This window comes from Salvelinus fontinalis, chromosome 11, assembly GCF_029448725.1.
Source record: "Salvelinus fontinalis isolate EN_2023a chromosome 11, ASM2944872v1, whole genome shotgun sequence".
Classification (NCBI taxonomy): Eukaryota; Metazoa; Chordata; class Actinopteri; order Salmoniformes; family Salmonidae; genus Salvelinus; species Salvelinus fontinalis.
In genome coordinates this window covers 27,358,225-27,385,049 of record NC_074675.1, presented here as the reverse complement: position 1 = coordinate 27,385,049, position 26,825 = coordinate 27,358,225, and the positions used below count along the sequence as shown (strand labels likewise).

The window sequence follows — 26,825 nt, the reverse complement described above, 5'->3', positions numbered from 1 at the left end:
TCACGCTGGGTGGACACACACACACACACACACACACACACACACACACACACACACACACACACACACACACACACACACACACACACACACACACACACACACACACACACACACACACACACACACACACACACACACACACACACACACACACACACACAGTGCAGCCAGCCCTGCAGACATTGTTACCAGATTTATTTTACACTGTTGTTGAGCGCTGATACAGGAATACTCCTGTCCTGTTATATTTAAGAAGGAATTAAGGCATGAGCGGTTGTGGTATATGGCCAATATACCACGGCAAAGGGCTGTTCTGGATACAGCCCTAAGCAGTGGTATATTCACCATATACCAGAAACCCCAGAGGTGCCGTATTGCTATTATAAGCTGGTTACCAACGTAATTAGAGCAGTAAAAATAAATGTTTTGTCATATCCGTGGTATACAGTCTGATATACCACGGCTGTCAGCCAATCAGCTTTCAGGGTTCGAACCACCCAGTTTATAATAATAAAAGGATATCAATGGCAGATAGGGGATGCGTCCTTAACGGCAACCTACTCCCTTATTAGTGCACTAGGGCCCATAGGACTGGTAGTGGGACACAACCATGGAGTCTAGGATGTGATGTTAGCATTAGCAGTCATGTGGATCAGGGTGAGTTTGTTTTTGATTTACATCTAGCTATGTCTTAAAGGGATAGTTCGTAATTCTTTGTCAACACAAGCCCATTTTTGATTGTTGGGATTCCACCTAATATGTTCACACAGAGGTGTGTCAGTCTTAAAGGGATAGTTCACCACCAACATTAAAGTTAGCCAGACATGTCAAGTTGAGCTGAGTCCATGTCCACTTTTGATGAAAAAGTCTGAGAAACTGGTTTGAACTGTACATTTAAGACTGTCATGGCTTTGCTGATCCTATGTCTGTGCTTGTAGGCAACTTCTACCTGAAGCTTCTACCCTCTTCTCTATTCTGTTTCTTTGTTAAAGGTCCCAATGCAGCCGTTTTAATCTCAATATCAAATCATTTCTGGATAACAATTAAGTACCTTACTGTGATTGTTTTCAATTTAAATGGTCAAAAATGTAATAAAAAAGCTTTTTAGCAAATAGACATTTCTAAGCAAGAATTTTGCCAGGACTGTCTGGGAGTGGTCTGAGTGGGAAGGGCAAAAGTAACTGTTATTGTCAGAGAGGTTTGGAACTCTCTTTCTTATTGGTCTATTAACTAATTTACTGCATGGTGATCAATGTATTTATAAAGCCCTTTTTATATCAGCAGATGTCACAAAGTGCTATACAGAAACCCAGCCTAAAACCCCAAACAGCAAGCAATCCAGGTGTAGAAGGCTGTATCACAACCGGCCGTGTTTGGGAGTCCCATAGGGTGGCGCACAATTGGCCAAATGTCGTCAGGGTTTGGCCTGGGTAGGCCGTCATTTTTCTTAACTGACTTGCCTCGTTAAATAAGGGATAAATAAAATAAATATAAGAAGCACAGTGGAAAAACTCCCTAGAAAGGCAGGAAGCTAGGAAGAAACCTAGAGAAGAACCAGGCTCTGAGGGGTGGCCAGTCCTCTTCTGGCTGTGCTGGTGGGAGATAATAAGAGTACATGGCCATTAAGGTCAGATTGTTCTTCAAGATGTTCAAACGTTCATAGATGACCAGCAGGGTCTAATAATCACAGTAGTTGTAGAGGGTGCAACAGGTCAGTACCTCAGGAGTAAATGTCAGTTGGCTTTTCATAGCCGAGCATTCAGAGGTCAAGACAGCAGGTGCGGTAGAGAGAGTCGAAAACAGCAGGTCCGGGACAAGGTAGCACGTCCCGTGAACAGGTCAGGGTTCCATAGCCGCAGGCAGAACAGTTGAACCTGGAGCAGCAGCATGACCAGGTGGACTGGGGACAGCCAGGAGTCATCAGGCCAGGTAGTCCTGAGGGAGGGGAGAGAGAGAGAATTAGAGGGAGCATACTTAAATTCACACAGGACACCAGATAAGACAGGAGAATTACACCAGATATAACAGACTGACCCTAACCCCCCGGCACATAGACTATTGCAGCATAGATACTGGAGACTGAGACGGCGTGGGTCGGGGTACACTGTGGCCCTGTCCGACGATACCCCCGGACAGAGCCAACCAGGCAGGATATAACCCCACCCACTTTGCCAAAGCACAGCACCCACACCAGTAGAGGGATATCAACCGACCACCAACTTACTACCCTGAGACAAGGCTGAGTATAGCCCACGAAGATCTCCTCCACCGCACAAGCCCAAGGGGGCGTATTTTCAGTGATGTCACCAAGCAGGCCAAAACCCCATCCCACCAAAACAGGCAAAAATAATTCAAACAGCTCTTACACTAAAAGGGAATTATCACAATTTTCACCATTTCATAGTATTATTCCAACCTCATAGTGTGGAAATATATATAAAACACAGGATAATCACGTTTTTGACTGCATTGGGCCTTTAAAGTCCTGAATCCCCCTCCTTTCTTTAGTCTCACAAGTCACACAATTGTTTCTGAAATAAACAACTGAAAATAAAGACTGAAAATGTAGGCTATCCTTTCTTAGAGGTAGAAAAGAGACCAGTCCTATGTCAGTCTGTGTGTACCTTGGCCTGACTATAATGGCACCTTCTAGACATGTCTAGATAGTAGCACTGTCTGTGTGTAGAGAGATTTCCACAGTGTTGGAGGAGAAAAACGAATTGCTTCCCTTTCTATTCTTTCTCTTGTGAAAGTTCCTTCTGACTTCTAGCCCCTTCTATCTTAGACACACACACACACACTGCAGAGGGCATCGCCATGGTGACTGTGTTGAAGTAACACTCGTGCTAAGCTAATTGTGATGTGATGAACTAGTTCTCTGTGTAGAGTCACACAGAGTCATGCTAATACAAGGAAACCCCTAACACTCCTGGCAGTTTGATTCGGTACGAGGTTCCCACTTCTATGGGCCTGGTCCAAAGCAGTGCGCGTCATAGGGCGTAGGGTGCCATTTTGGACGCATGCAGAGTCAAGTCAAAGGAAATTCACTTAGACTCATAGTTGGATTGAGTATACATTTTTGTGAACCTGAAAAGCCTTCTGAAATTAATTCCAAATAAATAATTTAAAGTAATTCCATTTCAGACATGAAAACACGTTTCTGTTACACAGAGATCCACGAGTGCAACGCAGCCTTAGCAGCCATTTTCTACACATCAGTGACATCATGGGTGAACACAACACATGTCACAGGGTGTGTGTACTTTCGCCTTGTGTCAACAAAGTGAACCCTGTTGTGCTGGTGTTGTTTGAATTGAACTCATTGTCCACAGTAGTATATTCTTGTCACATGACTTAGCTTCAGCACTCATTGCTGCCAATCCGAGGATGCTAGCTGTACCTGCAGGATGTTAGTGGTAGCTGCAGGGATGGTTACATCACATTCTTGATGGACAAGTGGTGTCTGGGATGGGAGGAGGATGTGTGTGTGTGTGTGTGTGTGTGTGTCCACCCAGCTGTGCTGAGGGTCATCAGGCCCTCCCACTGTTCTCTCTCCCTGAGTTATGACAGGCATCCAGCAGAATGACTGTGTGTCTGTGTGTGTTTCTGTCCAGATCAGACCAACACAGGCACAGAGGGGCAGCTCAACAGTTGGAGACGAGAGAGACAGAAGAGAAGGGGAGGACACAGGGAGAAGGGGAAGAAGGAGGGGCAGTCGCACAGAGAAGGGGGGAGATAGAGGAGAAGAGCAGTGACTTCATAGTCATTACTAGCGCTCTATAGTTGACCATAGGCATCCCCTGCAAAGGCATGTAACCTATGAGATAATAGGTTATTATGGATCATGTTGTGACTATGGCCTTTTGAGTCCAATGAATAGGGTGTTGTACTTGATGATACAAATAGGGCTTATTCGTGTTTTGAGTTGGATATTTTCCTCCTCATATGTAGTATTTGAAAGACAGGATATCCCAATGTCTCATATTTTGTCACCTCACACCATTTTAGGTGAAGCCCCACAGAACATGCATCTGAAAGTTGAACTGATGTCAACAAAAACCTGTTTCTGTTTCAAACTGCACTTGTTTCCACTTTCTTTTATCCTCTCTCCTACAATTTGTCCTTCCTTCCTTCCTTCCTTCCTTCCTTCCTTCCTTCCTTCCTTCCTTCCTTCCTTCCTTCCTTCCTTCCTCCCTCCCTCCCTCCCTCCCTCCCTCCCTCCCTCCCTCCCTCCCTCCCTTCCTTCCTTCCTTCCTTCCTTCCTTCCTCTCTCTCCTTCTATCCCTCTTTGACACTGACAGTTAGCCTTAGGAATCCTGCCTTCTCAGCTGTCCCTAATGGTGTCTCATAGCTACCCGATTTAGCCTCCTTCACCCCCCTCACCTCCACTCCTTCCTTCCCCCTCCTCCTTTCTTCCCCTCCCTTCTTCTCTACTTTCCCCCTCCTTCACCCTCTTCATCCCTCCCTCCCCTTTTCCTCCTCTCCTCTCCTTCTCCTTCTTCTCCTCCCCTGTTCTCCAGAAGTCTGGCTTGGTGGTCTAGTTAACCTAGCGGTCTGTGTGGTTTGTATAGGGGGCCTGTCTAAATTGGGTCATGCGTAGCTGTAGGGTGGGGGTTTGTGTGGCTGTGTGGGTTTGGGTCTGTAGGGACTGAGGGACACCTGCTGGGACGGGATTGTGGCTCTCCTTCCCTTCCAGGGGTGCATCCCAAATGTCACCCAGTTCCCTATATAGTGCACTACTTTTGACCAAGACACATCTGGTCAACAGTTGTGCACTATGCAGGGAGTAGGAGGTAATTTTGGACACAGGTCAGGGCCTTCCTTCCTCCCTCCCTCTGGCTGTCTGTCTGTTCTGCCTTCCTTCGCTCCCTGGCTAGCACTGTCTCTCTCTTGCCCCCCCGAGTCGCGCCCTAGCTCGTTCTCTTTCTTTCTCTCGCCCTCTCTCTTTCTCTCTATCTCTCTCACCACCCTCTCTTAAGCACTCTTTATCGCTCTCTCAAGAGTTCTTTCACTCAAGCACTTTCTCTTTTTTTCAGTGTCTTTCTTCCTCTAGCTCTCTCTCCTTCTCTGTCATGGCTAAATGGCTCACAGCTCTGCCCAGTGCCCACCCACACAGAATCGCAATCACACACACACCCACAGCGACTGCGTTAATGGAGAACTCTGACCTCTGACTTTGTGTTCTCTCTTCATTACTGATTTAATGTAATCTTTCTCTGTCTCTCACCCTCTCTCTCTACACTGCTCTGTAGTCCGTTGTTCAATTTCTGCATGTATTATTTTCTCCAACCCCTCACCGCGGACAGACGTCTATGTTTGCTGTGACCTTCTACGCCCCCCACCTCCACACAAACACACACACACCTCAACCTCGTGTTGAAATGACACAACACCTCCCTTGTCCTTGAATCAGATCAATCAATCAATCAATCATTCAAAGCTGTCAAGGCAGAATAATGACTATCTGAGGTCAGGATGGGTGTGCTAGCCGACAGACACACAGAGCAGCGTCGTGACGCTCTAACAAGGTTAAAGATGTAATGGGGCATTGCCAAGCACTCTGGGCCTGTCAGAGCGGCCGGGAGAAAGCAAACTGCTTCAGGCTTCACTTTAGATTAGAGCATTTGTCTGTTTATGTTTGTTCATTTCCGTTTACTAAGGAGTGGTTTATCGATGCGGGCCCAGGATTCCATTTGGGGTCTGTTGGTCTCGTCCGGTCATTGTCAGTGAGGCTCAGTCTCTTTCTGTATGTTTGAGGGAGAATTTTGACTTATTTATTGCCAACTCTAATCCCATAATTTTCCCTCCTCCCTTTTCCCTTTGTCTCCCCTTCTCTCTCTCTCTCTTTATCTCTTTCTCCCCCTATCTCGCCCTGATTCTCTCCCAGACTTTCACAGCCTGGTGTAACTCCCACTTGAGGAAGGCAGGGACACAGATCGAGAACATCGAGGACGACTTCAGGAATGGCCTCAAACTCATGCTGCTGCTGGAGGTCATCTCAGGTGGGTCAGACTCTTAAGTCGCTTTAACTCACCGCTAAGTCAGTGTTAAGTCACTGCTAAGTCACTCTTACATACTGTTACGTCAGAAAGGTTTACCTCTCCATCTACAGCCTAAGTTAGTGGCAAAGGACACTCAAATTCGATGGTATGCGGTCAAATACAGCAGCATCTGAGCTGAAATGAATGGAGAATGGCACAGAGCTTTCTTGATTGAGTGAAACTTCACCAATCATTTTGTGTTGCGGAGAGGAGACGAAAGGGAATGTTTTTATTGTATACAGGTGAGAGACTGCCCAAACCCGACAAAGGCAAGATGCGTTTCCACAAGATTGCAAATGTGAACAAGGCCCTGGACTTCATCTGCAGCAAGGGAGTCAAGCTGGTGTCCATCGGCGCTGAGGGTGAGACGTCAACGTCTTGGTTCTGTTGTCCTTGTTGTTCGCCAATATGTTGTTATACAGGTTCAAAAACAGTACTGTTGTGATTATCCTTTATTTGTAGTTCTAGAGTCCCATTTTACAAAACAGTTCTGACTTAGAGGGGCGACAGGTAGCCTATTGGTTAGAGCGTCGGACTAGTAACCCGAAAGGTTGCAAGATTGAATCCCCGAGCTGACAAGGTAAAACAAGTCAGTTAACCCACTGTTCCTAGGCTGTCATTGAAAATAAGAATTTGTTCTTAACTGACTTGCCTAGTTAATAATTAAATAAAGGTACAAATAAATAAGAGGTACTCAAGTAAAATACTGTAACTTTAGATACTTGTTGAAAGATAGAGTGAGGTATTATATCGGAGCAACTCTCAGTAAGCCAGTATAAACTGAGTTTTGGCATGTGCTCCATGTTGCCATGGTTTCTGACCGAACTCTGTGATTGGCTTGCAGAGATTGTCGACGGTAATACGAAGATGACCCTGGGAATGATCTGGACCATCATCCTGCGTTTCGCCATTCAGGACATCTCCGTGGAGGGTCAGTGTGTGTGTGTGTGTGTGTGTGTGTGTGTGTGTGTGTGTGTGTGCAGGGGTGGAATTGGAAAAAGTTCCGTCTTCGCTCTTGGATATGACACGAGCGAAGAGTTGATCTTAAAAAAATACATGTTTACATGGTTGTTCTTATGCATTTCCCCTCGGGTTTCACCCGCCATAAACACATTCGAACTGCACATGCATTAAGTCACATGAGAACAAATTCGACCTACTTACCCAGCTATCAGACTCCCAGTAACACTGTCTATACATTATCAGTCACTATACAACACTATACATACGCCTGTCATTAAAGCGTTAACACATTAATAGAATTAACGGCCACAGTCGCAAACGTGTCGTAGGATCACTGTTCAGACACGCTCTGCATCTGCCACACTCAAAACCATGATACATTAGACACAGTAGGCTACTGTATGTAGTCAGTTCATTATGAGTTACTGTTAACACATTCATATTACTCAAGCCTCCGTGGCACACACACTTTGCATATCCTCCACAAAAAACATACCTCAGTAAGCATTACACACACACACACACACACACACACACACACACACACACACACACACACACACACACACACACACACACACACACACACACACACACACACACACACACACACACACACACACACAGGTCACTAAGCTTGACACCTTAACACCGCAGGTTTATTGGAGCATATTTAGCCTAGTCCTTTAGGATAACACTGCCGTTCCCCTGCCTCCTCTCTGCCTCCCCTCTGTTTCCCCCCGCCTCCTCCCTATGTAGAGACCTCTGCTAAGGAGGGTCTTCTTCTGTGGTGCCAGAGGAAGACTGCCCCCTACAGGAACGTTAACGTGCAGAACTTCCATATCAGGTGTGCACAGCACGCCACCCTGTGGCCAGGATGGGAAACTACATCCATTCTGCATGCGGAATCACAGTCATGTTGAGAAGAGATGAATTGGGAACTCTAATTCATAGTTATGGCTGTTATGGCTGTTATGGCTGTTGCTTGCACCTCTCTTAGCCTGAGTGCCTGTCTGTTTGTGCTATAATGCCAACTCCTTGTCACTCACTGTCACATTTGGCATGACAATTCCATAAAGTTGGCAAGAGACCAGAAACAGACTGGCGACCAGGCTACATCTCTCTTTCTTTTGGGATTGTTTGTGTTATTATTTACTTTATTATTTTACTTTCTCTTTACTTTCTTTCTCTTTTACTTTCTCTTCATAATCCTAATGTTTTTCCTCCTCTCCTATCTTCTCTTTGTATCACCCTCTCCTTTCCTCTCCTCTCCTGTTGGTGACTGATTCAGTTGGAAGGATGGCCTGGCACTGTGTGCCCTCATCCACAGACACAGACCTGACCTCATTGACTACTCCAAACTGAGAAAGGTGCCCCCCCCCCCCCCCTCCTCCCTTCACTCTCCTCTCATCTCCCATCTCCTCTTAAGAGTCCACAAGGGTCAACACCTGTCGTAGCCCCTTACTATTTTATTTTATTTCTCTTTACCTCTATTCTCACTTTTTCTCTCTAGAACTCTATTGTATAAGTAATATATAGATATATAATTATTATTTTTTAAATTATATATATATTTTTAAATAATATATGCCATTTAGCGGACGTTTTTATCCAAAGCAACGTACAGTCATATGTTTGTTATTTGTTGAACCCACAACCCTTGGCCCGTGTCTTCTCTCTATGTGTTCATGTAAATCTCTTTCTCTGTCTGTGTGTCCCTAACAGGATGACCCCATCGGTAACCTCAACACTGCCTTCGAGGTGGCTGAGAAGTACCTGGACATCCCCAAGATGCTCGACGCTGAAGGTGAGTCCATATTTTTTTCAATCAGGATTTCTGTAAAACCAGGCAATTTTACAACCCTACCGTTCGTCTCTGACGACTCTCTCCAGTGATTTCACTGGGGTTGTATTGTCCCTGAGCTCTCCTCCCTGGTCTCTCTCTCAGACATTGTGAACACCCCCAAGCCTGATGAGAAGGCCATCATGACCTACGTGTCCTGCTTCTACCACGCCTTCGCTGGCGCTGAGCAGGTAACTCACTCCCTCCACTGCCTCTGCTCCACACTGCCGCAAAAACATGGAATACAATGCAATGGAAAACAATAAAAATCGGCCATCTTTCTAAGGTCCACTGTCTCTGTCTTAACGTTTGTTGTTAATATATCTTTCTCTCGCTCACTTCTGTTTTCTCTCCCTCTCCCCTCCCTCCTCTCTTTCTCTCTCTCTCTCCCCTCTCTCTCTCTTACTCACCCAGGCTGAGACAGCAGCTAACAGGATCTGTAAAGTGCTGGCTGTTAACCAGGAGAATGAGAAACTCATGGAGGAGTATGAGAAGCTGGCCAGTGAGGTGAGTGTTAAAGGGATTATCATACTAGCCTGCTAACTGTTCCTGTAGACTTCTAGTCATTGCGCTAATGCAATGATGTATGAGAGGTTATGGGACAGTTTCCTGGACATAGATTAAACCTAGTCCTGGACTAAAAAGCAATTTCAATGGAGATTCTCCACTGAGCATGCTTTTTGTGTTTGGGAAACTGGCCCTGAACGGGACCTGTGTGTTTTTGAATTGAAGTAACCACCCAACCAACTCTTCTCCCCCTGACCTCTAACCCCTGACCTCTTACCACTCCCTAGTTGCTAGAGTGGATCCGCAAGACCATCCCGTGGCTGGAGAACCGCATGGCGGAGCAGCAGATGAGGGCCATGCAGCAGAAGCTGGAGGACTTCAGGGACTACCGCCGCATCCACAAGCCGCCCCGCGTCCAGGAGAAGTGTCAGCTGGAGATCAACTTCAACACCCTGCAGACCAAGCTGAGGCTGAGCAACCGGCCCGCCTTCATGCCCTCCGAGGGAAAGATGGTCTCGGTAGGTGACGTCACGCGCACCACGTCTCAGGGAGTGACACTGTCCTGGCAGCCCTCTCGATTTCATACCCCAGGGTCCTTCATTAAAACCGCAGCTAATTTACTGTGGTGTGGGTCCGAAAGAGTTTTGAGAACACCCCCCCGGATATCTGACTGTTCCACCAACATTACAATACCCAGTGTAGTCAACCAACTAACTGGCTTCCGTCTATAATACTACCCATGTTATACCCCATCGCCGTCTCTCTCCTCACCCAGGACATAGCCAATGCATGGAAGGGTCTGGAGCAGGTGGAGAAGGGATACGAGGAGTGGCTGCTCACTGAGATCAGACGTCTGGAGAGACTGGACCACCTGGCTGAGAAGTTCAAGCAGAAGTGTTCCCTGCACCAGTCCTGGACCTCAGGTAATAACCGAGAGATGGAGAGGGAGACAGAAGTGTTCCCTGCACCAGTCCTGGAACTCAGGTAATAACCGAGCGAGTGAGAACGGGAGGGGAGGGTGAGTGGGGTGTAGAGCGAGAGGGGACGAAGGGCAGGTGGGGGGTAGAGAGAGAGAGAGGGGCGAGAGGCGCGGTAAAGGGGATCTCAATTTTGAATTGGAAAATCCACTTTATTGAGTCAAGCCCCTAGGTACATCAACTTTCAACCCCCAGACGTCATGCGCCACAGCGCTCATGGGTGGATGGGGGTAGAGAGGTAGAACGGAGAGGAGAGGTAAAGGGGTTAGAGCGATAGAACGGAGAGGTAAAGGGGTTAGAGCGATAGAACGGAGAGGTAAAGGGGTTAGAGAGGTAGAACGGAGAGGAGAGGTAAAGGGGATAGAGAGATAGAACGGAGAGGAGAGGTAAAGGGGTTAGAGAGATAGAACGGAGAGGAGAGGTAAAGGGGTTAGAGAGATAGAACGAAGAGGTAAAGGGGTTAGAGATATAGAACGGAGAGGAGAGGTAAAGGGTTTAGAGAGAGAGAGAGAGATAACGACTGAGTATTATCTGTGTCTCTCCCCCAGGTAAAGAAGAGCTGCTGTCCATGAAGGACTATGAGTCGGCCTCTCTGATGGAGATCAGAGCTCTGATGAGGAAACACGAGGCCTTTGAGTCTGACCTGGCCGCCCACCAGGACAGAGTGGAGCAGATCGCTGCTATCGCCCAGGAGCTCAAGTAAGGAGGGACGGAGGGAGGAGGGAGGGATGATGAAAGGGACGTGTGGAGGACCGGTGGAAGGAGAGAGTGGCGGTAGAAAGGATAAACGTAGTAAAGTTCTAGAAAAAAGGGATTGACTTACAGTGTGTAATAGAAGACGTGATACTGATCAGTGTGTTTGCCCGTTTCTCTCTCAGTGAGCTGGACTACCATGACGCGTCCTCTGTGAACGCCCGCTGCCAGGGCATCTGTGACCAGTGGGACAACCTGGGTACGCTGACGCAGAAGAGGAGGGACTCCCTGGAGGTACTGAACTACGCACGTACAACAGATACCTAATATAATCATATTGTATACGCCACTTAAGCAGACGCCTTTGGTTGGAGAATGTGATCCCTGCAGGAACTGAGCACACAGCCTCTTACCAACTGAGCCACCACGAGCCAGGAGATGTTCCTGACCAGGTCACCTGTCTCAGGAAAAACTCCTGTCCCTTCCAATAACAACTAGTGGTGGTCATATCAAGCCATTACACGTGTTACTGTGACTACTTAGCAGGGATGGCTTCATACTGTATATGGATGTTACATCTTGTCCTGGTCTTTCCTAGCGTGTGGAGAAACTGTGGGAGACCATTGACCAGCTGTACCTGGAGTTCGCCAAGAGGGCGGCGCCCTTCAACAACTGGATGGACGGAGCCATGGAGGATCTGCAGGACATGTTTATCGTCCACAGCACCGAGGAGATCCATGTACGTGTGTGTGTGAATGTGTGTGTGTGTGTGAGCGTGTCTGTGTGTGAACAATACGTAACATTAACGGTCTGATGGACTCTCCTTTCTCTCTGCATTCCCTCGCTCTCTCTCGTCATTTCCCATATCACTCCATTCTCACTCCTTACCCCCCCCTCTTCTCGTTATGTGACACACACCACACCCTTTGATCCTCTCTCTCTCTCTATCGCTCCTTCCCACTGTATCCCTCCATTCTCACTCCTCCTCTCCTCTCCAGTCTCTGATTACAGCCCATGACCAGTTCAAGGCCACCCTACCAGAGGCCGATAAGGAACGCATGGCCACCATGGGCATCCAGAGCGAGATTGTGAAGATCGCTCAGACTTACGGCATCAAGCTGTCAGGAGTCAACCCCTACACCAACCTCTCCCCCCAGGATATCACTAACAAGTGGGAGGCAGTGAGTACAACACACTCTGTGAAGCCGACAGAGAAGCTGAAATGGTTTTCTATTTAATTGTATTTCCTTCCCTGGCTAGGTTTCTACACTCTAGAATGTAGTCAAGAGACACATTTCCTGTGACAAGAATTTTTTCTGTAGTTTGTATTTTTTCTTACACGCTATAGTTGTAAGTTGCTTAATGTCAAAGGGTTACACCCTAGAGCAGGGCTTTCCGACCCTGTTCCTGGAGAGCTCCTTGTACCCTCATGTAGGTTTAAGCTCCAACCCAAGTTGTAACTGACTTCATGCTGAAACATCAATCCACGGGCAAGTCGGTGACCCTTTTTCATTTGGGCCGAAATCAAAATGAAAGAAGAGTTATCTTGCAAATTCAGCAGACTGGTGTGAAATAGGCTTTTAGAAGTGCCGTTTTTTATTTGACCACTTATCGTTAATGTCGTCTTTGGTGTGGTTTGGTGTGTTTATCAATGAACAAGCACCTTTTTATCCCTCTCCTATTGATAAAATAAGTCATACGAAAGTTTCACGCTGCGTAAAGTTTCAAATGCATTCTACCATTACGAAATGTGTAACGTGATCGGTATTTTGACATTACAATTTTTGAACACACAAAAATACGTTCCGTTAATCAAATATTTAATCAGTCTTCTTCCTCAAACGAAGGGGAGGATGACGCAATCTTTGTGAGAGGGGGGGGGGGGGGGGGGGGGGGTGGTTTAATTGGTCCTCAACTCACGGCTCAGACACAGTTAGCTCTGAGTTAGTGTGCCCCGGAGCAGATTAGTTCTGAAGGATTCGTCGCCATAGAAATGTACCTGGCTAAAAGGTGAGTACCGGTTATCTGAGTTTGAGCTCAAGGTTGACCAAAGTTACCTCACGAACTCCTCAAATCCGGTACGTAGTATAGGGCTCTGCTCTCGAGTAACAGAGAAACGCGACGTCATCTCTACCAGTGTGTTGACGACCAATGTCCCTGTCTCCCTCCATAGGTGAAGCACCTTGTTCCGCTCAGGGATCAGATGCTGCAGGAGGAGGTGGCCAGGCAGCAGGCTAACGAGAGGCTGAGGCGCCAGTTCGCTGCCCAGGCCAACATCATCGGCCCCTGGATCCAGACCAAGATGGAGGTACAGTTACTTCAGCTAGAGCAGTGGTCACCAACCTTTTCTGAGTCAAAATGCAAGCGGAGATCTACCGCTCAGATTTAAAAAAAAAACATGAATTAAAAAACGTAAGCCTATGCAACATTAACCAATTAAAAACAGTTCTGTAGCAATGAGGTTTGTGCAGTAGGCTATAGACCCAATACATTATCACTGCAGATTGGCTACACTTGAATTACCCTGCCAATGTTGTTCTTCTCAGACCATTTTGAAATGTAAAATGTAGGTATATGATCACACTCGTCATATATCATTTGTTGTATTACTGGTGAGGCACAGCTAATTGAGGATAATAATATATATATATATTTTTTTTTACTGGACTCATCCGTCCCTCAGCTCTCCCTCCGCTGAGAAGAGGGGACACAGTCTTCCAGCTGATGGTGAAACTCAAGTCACACTGCATTATTTCTGCCTCGTGCGCCAATTCATGTTGTTACTCCTATGACCAGAGAAAGTGAAATATTCCTCGATATTAGAAAAGACACAAGCCACCTCCCGGGTGGCGCAGTGGTCTAGGGCACTGCATCGCAGTGCTAGCTGCGCCACCAGAGTCTCTGGGTTCGCGCCCAGGCTCTGTCGCAGCCGGCTGCGACCGGGAGGTCTGTGGGGCGATGCACAATTGGCCTAGCGTCGTCCGGGTTAGGGAGGGTTTGGCCGGTAGGGATATCTTTGTCTCATCGCGCTCCAGCGACTCCTGTGGCGGGCCGGGCGCAGTGCGCGCTAATCAAGGGGGCCAGGTGCACTGTGTTTCCTCCGACACATTGGTGCGGCTGGCTTCCGGGTTGGAGGTGCGTTGTGTTAAGAAGCAGTGCGGCTTGGTTGGGTTGTGCTTCGGAGGATGCATGGCTTTCGACCTTCGTCTCTCCCGAGCCCGTACGGGAGTTGTAGCGATGAGACAAGATAGTAATTACTAGCGATTGGATACCATGAAAATTGGGGAGAAAAGGGGTTAAAATTATTTAAAAAAATATATTTAGAAAAAAAGAAAAGACACAAGCCGCTAATGATAACAACACAAGCTTAGCGGAACACTTTGCTGTACTCATTCGTTGCAGCTGCAGTGCTGGTTGTAGCGTGAGTGGAAGTAGGGAGAATGTGCATTTTATGGCTTATGGAAGTGTGGAACAAACTGTCGACAGTGCCGAATAACAACTTAGACATGAAGTTATTCATAAAAACAGCATATTTTTGCTGTATTCGTTGAGTCGCTCTAATCATTTTTTAAAACGTTTTTAAATCTCACGGTGTCAACTTTATTCTGCATTCGAGGCTTCTTTTTACAGTCTATGGCTTGAGGAAACTGTGCAGACACGGTGATCTGAGCTGTCTGATTTGCCAGAGGTAGGCTTGTAGGTGCACTTGCCTGCCGGGTAGGCGGAGTTCTACCTTCAGATACATAAAATGGTTCAAAATGGGAACACTTTGTCTTCCCGGTGCTAGGGCTGCTGAATGAAGTGCACCTACCGACAACAGCACGAAACAAATACAAATAATAGGAATGCAAGGCTTTATCGTTGTGTTTGACCGGTTGGTACCACTGAGCTAGAGCTACACGGTCCTACGAGTTTGAAATCCTCTTTTGTGAAATCCTCATTCCACTCATTGTACTCCCATGTCATTATGCCATGTTTGGTATGGCAAGAAGTGAAATGTTAGCACAAACAGACTGGTACCCAGGCTAAGCTGCTACAGGGTCTCCGAAACCCAAACACGCAGAGGTTCGCAACATCTACTGTGCCTACACTTATGGGTCAGAGTAGGAGAGCTGATCTAGGATCACTTTTGCCTTTTAGATTATAATTAATGGACCTAATCCTAGATTCTATACCTGATCCTAGATCAGCACTCTTTGACACTTTATGAATACGGAAGCCTGAACTGTCATCCATTCACACTTCTCAGTTCTCACTACCTCCTTTTTCTCCACCCCTCTCCCTCTACAGGAGATTGGTCATGTGTCTGTGGACATCGCCGGTTCTCTAGAGGAACAGATGAACAATCTCAAGCAGTATGAACAAAACATTATCAACTACAAGTGTAACATCGACAAACTGGAGGGAGACCACCAGCTCAGCCAGGAGTCCCTCATCTTTGACAACAAACACACCAACTACACCATGGAGGTAATACAACTCACAACTGGACAACACACAACTACAAAAAACACAACTGCACAACACATAACTACACAACAAACACTAACTACACAGCACACAACTACACAACAAACACACAACTACACCATGGAAGTGAAGTATCTTATATCCTAGACCTAGGTTAAGTATCATATACTCCCCTATTTGGACAGTGAAGCTAAAACGTTTAATTTGGCTCTATACTCCAGTATATTGGATTTGAGATAAAATGTTTCATTTAGGGGTATTTTCATACATATCAGTTTTACCGTTTAGAAGTTAGTGCACTTTATATATCTAGTTCCCCTTTTGAATGTGTCATAAGGTGTCACTTATAGTGCACTAAAGTAGTCAAAAGTTTAGTATTTGGTCCCAAATTCCAAGCACGCAATTATTACGTCAAGCTTAGACTCTCCGCTCCCGCGTTCCCTCTCTCCCTCTGCAGCATATCCGTGTGGGCTGGGAGCAGCTGCTGACCACCATCGCCCGCACCATCAACGAGGTGGAGAACCAGATTCTGACCCGCGATGCCAAGGGTATCAGCCAGGAGCAGCTCAACGAGTTCAGAGCCTCCTTCAATCACTTTGACAGGGTAAAAAAAAAAGATATATATTATTGTACTTGCATTTCTTGCACTTGTCTTTTTACTTCCTGGCTCAGATTTTACAGAAAGCGGCTATTTTGAAGAAGGCTATTTTACTTGCAATGACAGTGATATGTGATTATTTTAACCTACCATAGTTGAATACACTGACTGTAAGTGTGAATTTTGAATAGTCAGTGATTTCTTGCCACCGTAGTTGTTCCTCCACACTGAGGGATAGTGTCTCTAGCGTGTTACGTTCACATAATCGTTGATCATTGCATCACTGCATCGTTCATTGATATAAAAGATATATATTATTGTACTTGCATCATAAAAACTGATGCTTGTGTTCCCCCTCTCTCTTTTGCAGAAGAGAAACGGCATGATGGACCCCGACGACTTCCGTGCCTGTCTCATCTCCATGGGTTACGATCTGGTGAGTAGCCTAGCTACCAACAGGAAGTGACCTCACCTTCATTTCTTCTCAGTCCCTTTATACAAAATGACGACGCTCTATCTGGTTGTATACAGTTATAGTATAAATGGCATCCGTTTTTATACTAAAGGTTTCAAAACATGTTCTCCTCTACAATGATATGAAAATAATCTACTCTAACGTGTTGTCCAATAGGGTGAGATGTTCTAATCTACTGTAACATGTTGTCCAATAGGGTGAGGTGGAGTTTGCCCGCATCATGACCTTGGTGGATTCAAACAACACAGGCGTGGTCACCTTCCAGGCCTTCATCGACTTCATGACCCGTGAGACGGCCGAGACAGACACCGCTGACCAGGTCATGGCTTCCTTTAAGATCCTGGCCTCCGACAAGGTGAGCTAGAACATTTTAATATGGCCAGATCTCCCTTGAAAAATAGGTATTTTCTCACCTGTGGGACAACCTGGTAAATGCAATTAAATGAATACATAGAAATGAAATAAATATATACCTCCTCTCTCCCAGGCCTACATCACGGTTGACGAGCTGCGCAGAGAGCTGCCCGCAGAGCAGGCCGAGTACTGCATCAGCCGCATGACCAGGTACACAGAATTAAAAAGGTCAAATAGGGGTGCTTATATTTGTCCTGTTTCACACGTGTACAACTGTGTAACCTATACAAGTGTGTGGCTATGACACAGGCCACTTTAGTAATATAATGTATCTCTATGACCAGGGACACAGGCCACTCTAGTAATATAATGTATCTCTGTGACCAGGTACATTAGACCTCTCTAGTAATATAATGTATCTCTATGACCAGGTACATTATACCTCTCTAGTAATATAATGTATCTCTATGACCAGGTACATTAGACCTCTCTAGTAATATAATGTATCTCTATGACCAGGTACATTATACCTCTCTAGTAATATAATGTATCTCTGTGACCAGGTACATTAGACCTCTCTAGTAATATAATGTATCTCTATGACCAGGTACATCAGACCTCTCTAGTAATATAATGTATCTCTATGACCAGGTACATTAGACCTCTCTAGTAATATAATGTATCTCTATGACCAGGTACATTAGACCTCTCTAGTAATATAATGTATCTCTATGACCAGGTACATTAGACCTCTCTAGTAATATAATGTATCTCTATGACCAGGTACATTAGACCTCTCTAGTAATATAATGTATCTCTATGACCAGGTACATTAGACCTCTCTAGTAATATAATGTATCTCTATGACCAGGTACATTAGACCTCTCTAGTAATATAATGTATCTCTATGACCAGGTACATTATACCTCTCTAGTAATATAATGTATCTCTGTGACCAGGTACATTAGACCTCTCTAGTAATATAATGTATCTCTATGACCAGGTACATTAGACCTCTCTAGTAATATAATGTATCTCTATGACCAGGTACATTAGACCTCTCTAGTAATATAATGTATCTCTATGACCAGGTACATTAGACCTCTCTAGTAATATAATGTATCTCTATGACCAGGTACATCAGACCTCTCTAGTAATATAATGTATCTCTATGACCAGGTACATTAGACCTCTCTAGTAATATAATGTATCTCTATGACCAGGTACATTAGACCTCTCTAGTAATATAATGTATCTCTATGACCAGGTACATTATACCTCTCTAGTAATATAATGTATCTCTGTGACCAGGTACATTAGACCTCTCTAGTAATATAATGTATCTCTATGACCAGGTACATTAGACCTCTCTAGTAATATAATGTATCTCTATGACTAGGTACATTAGACCTCTCTAGTAATATAATGTATCTCTATGACCAGGTACATTAGACCTCTCTAGTAATATAATGTATCTCTATGACCAGGTACATTAGACCTCTCTAGTAATATAATGTATCTCTATGACCAGGTACATCAGACCTCTCTGGTAATATAATGTATCTCTGTGACCAGGTACATTAGACCTCTCTAGTAATATAATGTATCTCTATGACCAGGTACATCAGACCTCTCTGGTAATATAATGTATCTCTATGACCAGGTACATCAGACCTCTCTGGTAATATAATGTATCTCTGTGACCAGGTACATTGGAGCCGACGGCCCATCCGGAGCCCTCGACTACATCTCTTTCTCCAGTGCACTCTATGGAGAGAGCGACTTGTAAACCCCCTCTCCTGTATGGAGAGAGCGACTTGTAAAACCCCCTTTCCCCCTCCTCTTGTCTTCCCTTCATTTTCCCCCTCTCCTCTATGGAGAGAGCGACTTGTAAAACTCCTCCTTCCCCTCCTGTTCGTTCTTCCCTCCATCCTCTCCCTCCTGTACAGAGAGGTTTAGATACCCCTTCTCCTCTCCTCTTTTCCCCTTCCACACTGCCCAGAGAGGAAAAGAGAGCGGGAGGCTTTGCTCAGATCAAATCTCCGAGACAAATGTCCAGTTAAGGTCTGGCTGGATTTCTAATGTTTAACTCTCATCCCTCTCTCATCCATACTGTCCTCCGTACTGCACCAAGTGCCTGATGAGCCAGAATACCTGGTGTCACACGATGATCCGTTTCACATTAACTGCCTTTTAGTACGATCGACTGGACAGAGTGGAGTCATGGGGGAAAAAACAAAGAAGGGGACAAAAGAAAAATAGTTTCACACTAGCAGAGTTTCTGAGCAGAGCCCCCAGCCCTATACCTCGCCTCCTCAAATAATATTACAATTCCTATTATTTGGAAGGGTTTAAAAGAAAACAATGAAATATTGGTTGGTTGGTTGTGTATTGATGCAGATGCATGCTCTGTTTATAGTAGAAATGCTGTCCATGTTGAATGGTTGAATCCCCCCCCCAACACACAAATCCTTTATAGCAGCTCCCATACTAACACCCCTCTCTTTCCACAGAAACTTGTAATGTTGTCGCAATGCTTTCATAATGTTGTAATTTGGTATTTCAGAGAGTATAGGGTGCCATCAGAAGAGAGCAGCGAATTGTGGGTAAAAGGTAGTTAACCCCTGATCTCTGATCAACTTGTTTAGAGGGATGAGGACACTGACAGGAAGAATTCTTTTGATTGGAGGATAGGGTGAGGATGCTGACAGGAAGGCTCATTTTGATTGGAGGATGCAAAGATAAAGGAGTATCATAACTGTTATGGCCAGAAAGAAGCGTGTCGGTCACCTCTCTCCTCCGTCTCATCCCTCTATCATCACTCCATCATCTGTACCAGGGATATGACTATACCAATAGAATGATATAATATGTCATATTTTACATATACTATTTCATATCAGGTCCTATGAAACCATATTGAGGTTGTCTGCTTGCTGTGCATTTTGAGAGGAGCGAGAGACAGGTAGAGGTGTTGAGTAGTGAAAAAGAGCGAGAGAGAGGAAATCAGGTAATGTTCTGGAGATAAAGGAATATGGACTCAGGAACCCTGAGTCCAGGTATGGTGAAACAAAGTTAGGCCCAGGCTTCATTCAAAATGGCACCCTATTCCCCATAGGCTCTAGTCAAAAGTAGTGCACTACATAGGTTATAGGGTGCCATTTTTGACTCAGACCCTGTGTAGCCTAACTATCTATGCAAGGAAGCTTTTAGGTTGTGGTCCAGTTCAATAAGAGGATGGCTACGTTCCAGGCTGACTACACCGCAGACGGCTGCCAGATCTCACAACGCCTGGACACGTGTTAAACATATCAGCTAACCACATCATATTACATAGCAATCTGATGCCTGACTGTACAGTTGATGAGGTGGCACTCAACCATTTGCAATGTAATTGGCCTGGAACATGACATGTTTAAAACAGAACCATGAGAATGTCAGCCGTGAAGTGAGCAAGGGCATTCTAATGACAGTGGGCAATTCTCAAATCTACACCCAATTCCCTATGTCGTGCACTAGTTTGGACCTGATCCGAAGTAGCCAAGTGCACTACGGATGGAATAGGGTGTCATTTAGGACAGAGCCAGAACCAGTAACTCCCCTTTGGGTGGATTCTTTCTCTTCTGTCTTCTCTATTATCCCTTCCTCCTGTTTCCCCTCTATTCTATCACCCGCTACAAGAGCTTGCTTCCACACAATCCTTCAAAGTTAAAGTCATACCTTGGAATAAATAAAAAAGGAAAACTATATTACGATGTGAAGTTTTGTGTTGTGTTTTTATTTCCCATCGATTACCATAAAGGGAGTGGCGATACTGTTGAAGTAACATCAGTTGCAACTGTTCAGAAGTAAACCAAAATGTCCAGGGCAGTTCCTGGTTCATTAAATATGACATAAATACAAGAAAGAACTGTAAGACTTATTTAAATGTAAACACTGTAATGTCTCCAAGACTACTAAGACTTACAGACTTTATATAGCATAAACATTCAAGAATGAAAATATAATATGAAACTGAGTTTATTGGATATATAGACAAAATACATTCACAGTGCATATTAGCAGAGCACTTCAGCCAGACACTCAGGCTCATTCTAAACATGACAGTTATGGCAACCAATTCATACACTATTCTTTTAAATAGTTCGGTGGAGTTTTCCTTATTTAATCTTGTTAGCCTGTTAAGGCTAGGGGGTGCTGTTGTCACTATTTATGGAAATCGTGTAATTTTTGAAACGGCTTCCTACAAACTTCTTGATCGTACAATATGCATATTATTATTATTATTGGATAGAAAACAGTCTATAGTTTCTATAGCCGTTGAAATTTTGTCTCTAAGTGGAACAGAACTCATTCTACAGCAATTTCCCTGACATGGAGTCAGATTTCACACATTTTGGCCCCTGTTCTGGAGTCAGTTTTAAGGCCACTGTTATTCCTATGAGTATACGGACACTGCTTACGTCTTCCCCTGGATGCCTTTACGTGATGACGCTTTGAATGGTATCGATTGCCCAATCACAGCCACTATAAATGAAAAAATCCTCTAGGTAGGAACTCTTTTCTAGGTGCGTCATGCGCGCGGAGGATACCGACCTACTGTTTTTCCAAGCATTAGTGTAGCCAGTTATATTTCTCCGGTCATATTTTTACTCGTTATAGGAGTTAAAAACATCATAAGGTAGTTAATTTAAAGCGTTTTATAGCAATTTATATCCGTTTAGTGCGATTTTGGGACATTTATTTCTGAGCCACTGTGAATCTCTGGGCACCGTTCCAGTTCATGCCGAACGCAATGTGCATTTCTGCATGGCAAGAGGACAGCTTTCGACCAAAAGACGATTAGACCCAAGAAAGGATTCTTTGCCCAAGATTCTGATGGAAGAACAGCTCAAAGTAGGAACAATTTATTATGATAAATCGTGTTTCTGTCGAAAAATGTTAGTGGCTTAGGACGCCATCTTTTTTGACGTAGCTTCGCTTGGCGCAAACTGTATTGAAAAGTAAGGATAATTTAAAAAATGTAATTCCGCGATTGTATTAAGAATTAAATTGTCTATCAATCGCTGTCCACCCTATATTTTTTAGTCACGTTTATGAGTATTTATGTATACGACTAGATCACTGTCTAATATGGCGCACGACATTTTCTGACCAGCTCGGCTACTTTTCTCATTGTATAACCACGATTTTGGTGGCTAAATATCCACATTTTCGAACAAACTGTATATGTATGTTGTAATATGATGTTACAGGAGTGTCATCTGAAGAATTCTGAGAAGGTTAGTGAAAAAATTAATATCTTTTGGCGATGTTGACGTTATCGCTCTCTTTGGCTAGAATCAATGCTGGGGTAATGTTTGGACATGTGGTATGCTAATATAACGATTTATTGTGTTTTCGCTGTAAGACACTTAGAAAATCTGAAATATTGTCTGTATTCACAGGATCTGTGTCTTTCGATTAGTGTATGCTGTGTATTTTTACGAAATGTTTTATGATTAGTAATTAGGTAAGACACGTTGCTCTATCTATTTATTCTAGTCGATTTGTGACGGTGGGTGCAATTGTAAACTATGATATCTACCTGAAATATTCACATTTTTCTAACAAAACCTATCCTATACCATAAATATGTTATCAGACTGTCATCTGAGGAGGTTTTTTCTTGGTTAGTGGCTATCAATATCTTAGTTTAGCCGAATTGGTGATAGCTAGTGGTGTTGGTGGACAAAGAAAAAATGGTCTCTTTTGCTAAGGTGTTTACCTAATAGATTTACATATTGTGTCTTCCCTGTAAAACATTTTAAAAATCGGACATGTTGGCTGGATTCACACGATCTGTATCTTTCATTAGCTGTATTGGACTTGTTAATGTGTGAAAGTTAAATATTTAAAAAAAATTTTTTTTTTGAATTTCGCGCCCTGGCTTTTCAGTGGGGGGGGGGGGGGGGGGGGGGGCGCTATCGGTGTGTGTGTCAATTGAATCAGTCTAAAACTTTGCACATACACCGCTGCCATCTAATGGCCATTATCTAAATTGCGCCTAACCTGGAATAGTACATTATGGCCTTTCTCTTGCATTTCAAAGATATTTTTTTCTTTGAATTATCTTTTACCAGATCTAATGTGTTATATTCTCCTACATTAAGTTCACATTTCCACAAACTTCAAAGTAATTATTTTCAAATGATATCAAGGATATGCATATCCTTGCTTCAGGTCCTGAGCTACAGGCAATTAGATTTGGGTACTGATGGTTTCTTGGAACTGATGGCATCTACGGTTGTGGCTAGATGGAATACAGCTACAGGCTAAAAGTTACATGTTCGAGTTGTGTCGGGGACAACTGCAGCATTTTAGCTAAGCTTAAGCCTAACACTTTCCGTAACCTTAATGTAAGTCCAGGAAGGTCTTTCCACATCACTAGAAATGGAAAGATAGCAACCCTGAGTGGGTTCAAATCACCAACCTTTAAATTAACAGGCTAACACGCTAACCAATTGCACCACAGAGACTTGTGGTTGTACTGACCCTCAGCAGGCCAAAGTCTCATGGAAGATCACTACAAGTCAGGAAAGTTCACATCGCTACTATCTGAAAAATGTCATCCCTGGGTGGTGTAGAAGCACCAACCTTTCGATTGACAGTCTAACATGCTAACTGATTGCACTAGAGAGGCTTGTGTTGGCATTGACCCTCAGCAGGTCAAAGTCACAGGTAATCTCATTACAGGTCCAGGATGTCACATTCACATCATGGAGCACAACAAACAGAAAACTCTCGTCCCTGGGTGGGCTCGAACCACCAACCTTTAGATTAACAGTCTTACGCGCTAACCAATTGCGCCACAGACACGTGTGGTATTCTTGACCCTGACACTTGATCGCTGGCCATCCGTGATCTCATCCAACTGTACATGGCGTTTACGAAACAACAACACTTTGTTCCAATGGTTGTGTCAACGTGCATCGAAAGTGCCGCAACATTTCCAAGCAAGTAGCCCTGTAGTTTTCTAACGTTTGTTCGCTTTTTGAATGGCCTTAAAAGGGCAGAAATGTAGGGCAATGTTCGTCACCGCAACATTTTATTAAAAGGCATCTGGCAGGAGTAAATTCAGCCACAATCACAAATGTAATTTGATAAATATATATTTTAAACAACTGCGTTTTCACGAATGTAATATATAATCACCAATCTCATTCAAAATAATTAGGGGACTGACCCCGGAAGAATGATGAAGTGGCAAGTCACTTTCATGGCGTATAGGCACACATGTACACACAAACACACACACACTGGACCAACATTGTCCTTCAAGCGAGATACATTTAAATGCTAAGGTTTTTCATGCCAGATTGACATAATTTACATTGTCATACTTGCCGGATTAATATGAATACATGATATGTTCCATGGAGACCACAGAATGAATAAGCTATTGAGTAACAGAAGATCAGAGACCATTGACAGCCATTTTACCAGTAGGTATAGTAACTTGTCATCTTTCATGTTCAACAACACACCAATCACATGTGACAACAGGAAACACAGCAGGTCAAAAGCAAGCTTACTGTAAGTCCAGGAAGGTCTTTCCACATCACTAGAAATGGAAAGATAGCAACCCTGAGTGGGTTCAAATCACCAACCTTTAAATTAACAGGCTAACATGCTAACCAATTGCACCACAGACACTTGTGGTTGTACTGACCCTCAGCAGGCCAAAGTCTCATGGAAGATCACTGCAAGTCAGGAAGGTTCACATCGCTACTATCTGAAAAATGTCATCCCTGGGTGGCGTCGAAGCACCAACCTTTCGATTGACAGTCAAACACGCTAACTGATTGCACTAGAGAGGCGTGTGTAGGCATTGACCCTCAGCAGGTCAAAGTCACAGGTAATCTCATTACAGGTCCAGAATGTCACATTCACATCATGGAGCACAACAAACAGAAAACCCTCGTCCCTGGGTGGGCTCAAACCACCAACCTTTAGATTAAAAGTCCAACGCACCAACCAATTGCGCCACAGAGACTTGTGGTGTACCTGACCCTGACACTTGATCGCTGGCCATCCGTGATCTCATCCAACTGTACATGGCGTTTTCGAAACAACAACACTTTGTTCCAATGGTTGTGTCAACGTGCATCGAAAGTGCCGCAACATTTCCAAGTAAGTAGCCCTGTAGTTTTCTAACGTTTGTTCGCTTTTTGAATGGCCTTAAAAGGGCAGAAATGTAGGGCAATGTTCGTCACCGCAACATTTTATTAAAAGGCATCTGGCAGGAGTAAATTCAGCCACAATCACAAATGTAATTTGATAAATATATATTTTAAACAACTGCGTTTTCACGAATGTAATATATAATCACCACTCTCATTCAAAATAATTAGGGGACTGACCCCGGAAGAATGATGAAGTGGCAAGTCACTTTCATGGCGTATAGGCACACATGTACACACAAACACACACACACTGGACCAACATTGTCCCTCAAGCGAGATACATTTAAATGCTAAGGTTTTTCATGCCAGATTGACATAATTTACATTGTCATACTAGCCGGATTAATATGAATACATGATATGTTCCATGGAGACCACAGAATGAATAAGCTATTGAGTAACAGAAGATCAGAGACCATTGACAGCCATTTTACCAGTAGGTATAGTAACTTGTCATCTTTCATGTTCAACAACACACCAATCACATGTGACAACAGGAAACACAGCAGATCAAAAGCAAGCTTACTGTAAGTCCAGGAAGCTCTTTCCACATCACTAGAAATGGAAAGATAGCAACCCTGAGTGGGTTCAAATCACCAACCTTTAAATTAACAGGCTAACACGCTAACCAATTGCACCACAGACACTTGTGGTTGTACTGACCCTCAGCAGGCCAAAGTCTCATGGAAGATCACTGCAAGTCAGGAAGGTTCACATCGCTACTATCTGAAAAATGTCATCCCTGGGTGGCGTCGAAGCACCAACCTTTCAATTGACAGTCAAACACGCTAACTGATTGCAGTAGAGAGGCTTGTGTTGGCATTGACCCTCAGCAGGTCAAAGTCACAGGTAATCTCATTACAGGTCCAGGTTGTCACATTCACATCATGGAGCACAACAAACAGAAAACTCTCGTCCGTGGGTGGGCTCGAACCACCAACCTTTAGATTTACAGTCTAACACGCTAACCAATTGCGCCAAAGAGACGTGTGGTGTTCTTGACCCTGACACTTGATCGCTGGCCATCCGTGATCTCATCCAACTGTACATGGCGTTTACGAAACAACAACACTTTGTTCCAATGGTTGTGTCAACGTGCATCGAAAGTGCCACAACATTTCCAAGTAAGTAGCCCTGTAGTTTTCTAACGTTTGTTCGCTTTTTGAATGGCCTTAAAAGGGCAGAAATGTAGGGCAATGTTCGTCACCGCAACATTTTATTAAAAGGCATCTGGCAGGAGTAAATTCAGCCACAATCACAAATGTAATTTGATAAATATATATTTTAAACAACTGCGTTTTCAAGAATGTAATATATAATCACCAATCTCATTCAAAATAATTAGGGGACTGACCCCTGAAGAATGATGTAGTGGCGAGTCACTTTCATGGCCTATAGGCACACATGTACACACAAACACACACACACTGGACCAACATTGTCCTTCAAGCGAGATACATTTAAATGCTAAGGGTTTTCATGCCAGATTGACATAATTTACATTGTCATACTAGCCGGATTAATATGAATACATGATATGTTCCATGGAGACCACAGAATGAATAAGCTATTGAGTAACAGAAGATCAGAGACCATTGACAGCCATTTTACCAGTAGGTATAGTAACTTGTCATCTTTCATGTTCAACAACACACCAATCACATGTGACAACAGGA

At 44.2% G+C, this 26,825-nt stretch overlaps 1 protein-coding gene and 2 non-coding genes across 3 annotated transcripts in view; 1 reads left to right on the top strand and 2 right to left on the bottom strand.

Moving 5' to 3' along the window:
• The window catches only part of LOC129865413 (alpha-actinin-3-like), a 35,273-nt gene extending 14,588 nt beyond the window's left edge, over positions 1 to 20,685 (top strand). Inside the window, exons 2-22 of the mRNA XM_055938201.1 lie at positions 5,891 to 6,005; positions 6,287 to 6,406; positions 6,889 to 6,975; positions 7,767 to 7,854; positions 8,299 to 8,377; positions 8,733 to 8,814; positions 8,956 to 9,041; positions 9,265 to 9,357; positions 9,645 to 9,875; positions 10,133 to 10,280; positions 10,883 to 11,033; positions 11,213 to 11,321; positions 11,626 to 11,766; positions 12,026 to 12,208; positions 13,201 to 13,335; positions 15,318 to 15,497; positions 15,955 to 16,101; positions 16,466 to 16,531; positions 16,767 to 16,925; positions 17,058 to 17,134; positions 18,632 to 20,685. Of these exons, the coding sequence (XP_055794176.1) occupies positions 5,891 to 6,005; positions 6,287 to 6,406; positions 6,889 to 6,975; positions 7,767 to 7,854; positions 8,299 to 8,377; positions 8,733 to 8,814; positions 8,956 to 9,041; positions 9,265 to 9,357; positions 9,645 to 9,875; positions 10,133 to 10,280; positions 10,883 to 11,033; positions 11,213 to 11,321; positions 11,626 to 11,766; positions 12,026 to 12,208; positions 13,201 to 13,335; positions 15,318 to 15,497; positions 15,955 to 16,101; positions 16,466 to 16,531; positions 16,767 to 16,925; positions 17,058 to 17,134; positions 18,632 to 18,713 (2,559 nt within the window). The 3' untranslated portion in view covers positions 18,714 to 20,685. The remainder of the gene's footprint in view (positions 1 to 5,890; positions 6,006 to 6,286; positions 6,407 to 6,888; positions 6,976 to 7,766; positions 7,855 to 8,298; positions 8,378 to 8,732; positions 8,815 to 8,955; positions 9,042 to 9,264; positions 9,358 to 9,644; positions 9,876 to 10,132; positions 10,281 to 10,882; positions 11,034 to 11,212; positions 11,322 to 11,625; positions 11,767 to 12,025; positions 12,209 to 13,200; positions 13,336 to 15,317; positions 15,498 to 15,954; positions 16,102 to 16,465; positions 16,532 to 16,766; positions 16,926 to 17,057; positions 17,135 to 18,631) is intronic.
• Positions 20,686 to 23,708: 3,023 nt separating this feature from the next.
• On the bottom strand, positions 23,709 to 23,782 carry trnan-guu (transfer RNA asparagine (anticodon GUU)). Its single transcript has one exon. It is a non-coding gene; the product is annotated as a tRNA-Asn (tRNA).
• A 2,280-nt stretch (positions 23,783 to 26,062) lies between these two features.
• On the bottom strand, positions 26,063 to 26,136 carry trnay-gua (transfer RNA tyrosine (anticodon GUA)). Its single transcript has one exon. It is a non-coding gene; the product is annotated as a tRNA-Tyr (tRNA).
• Between the last annotated feature and the right edge of the window lie 689 nt (positions 26,137 to 26,825).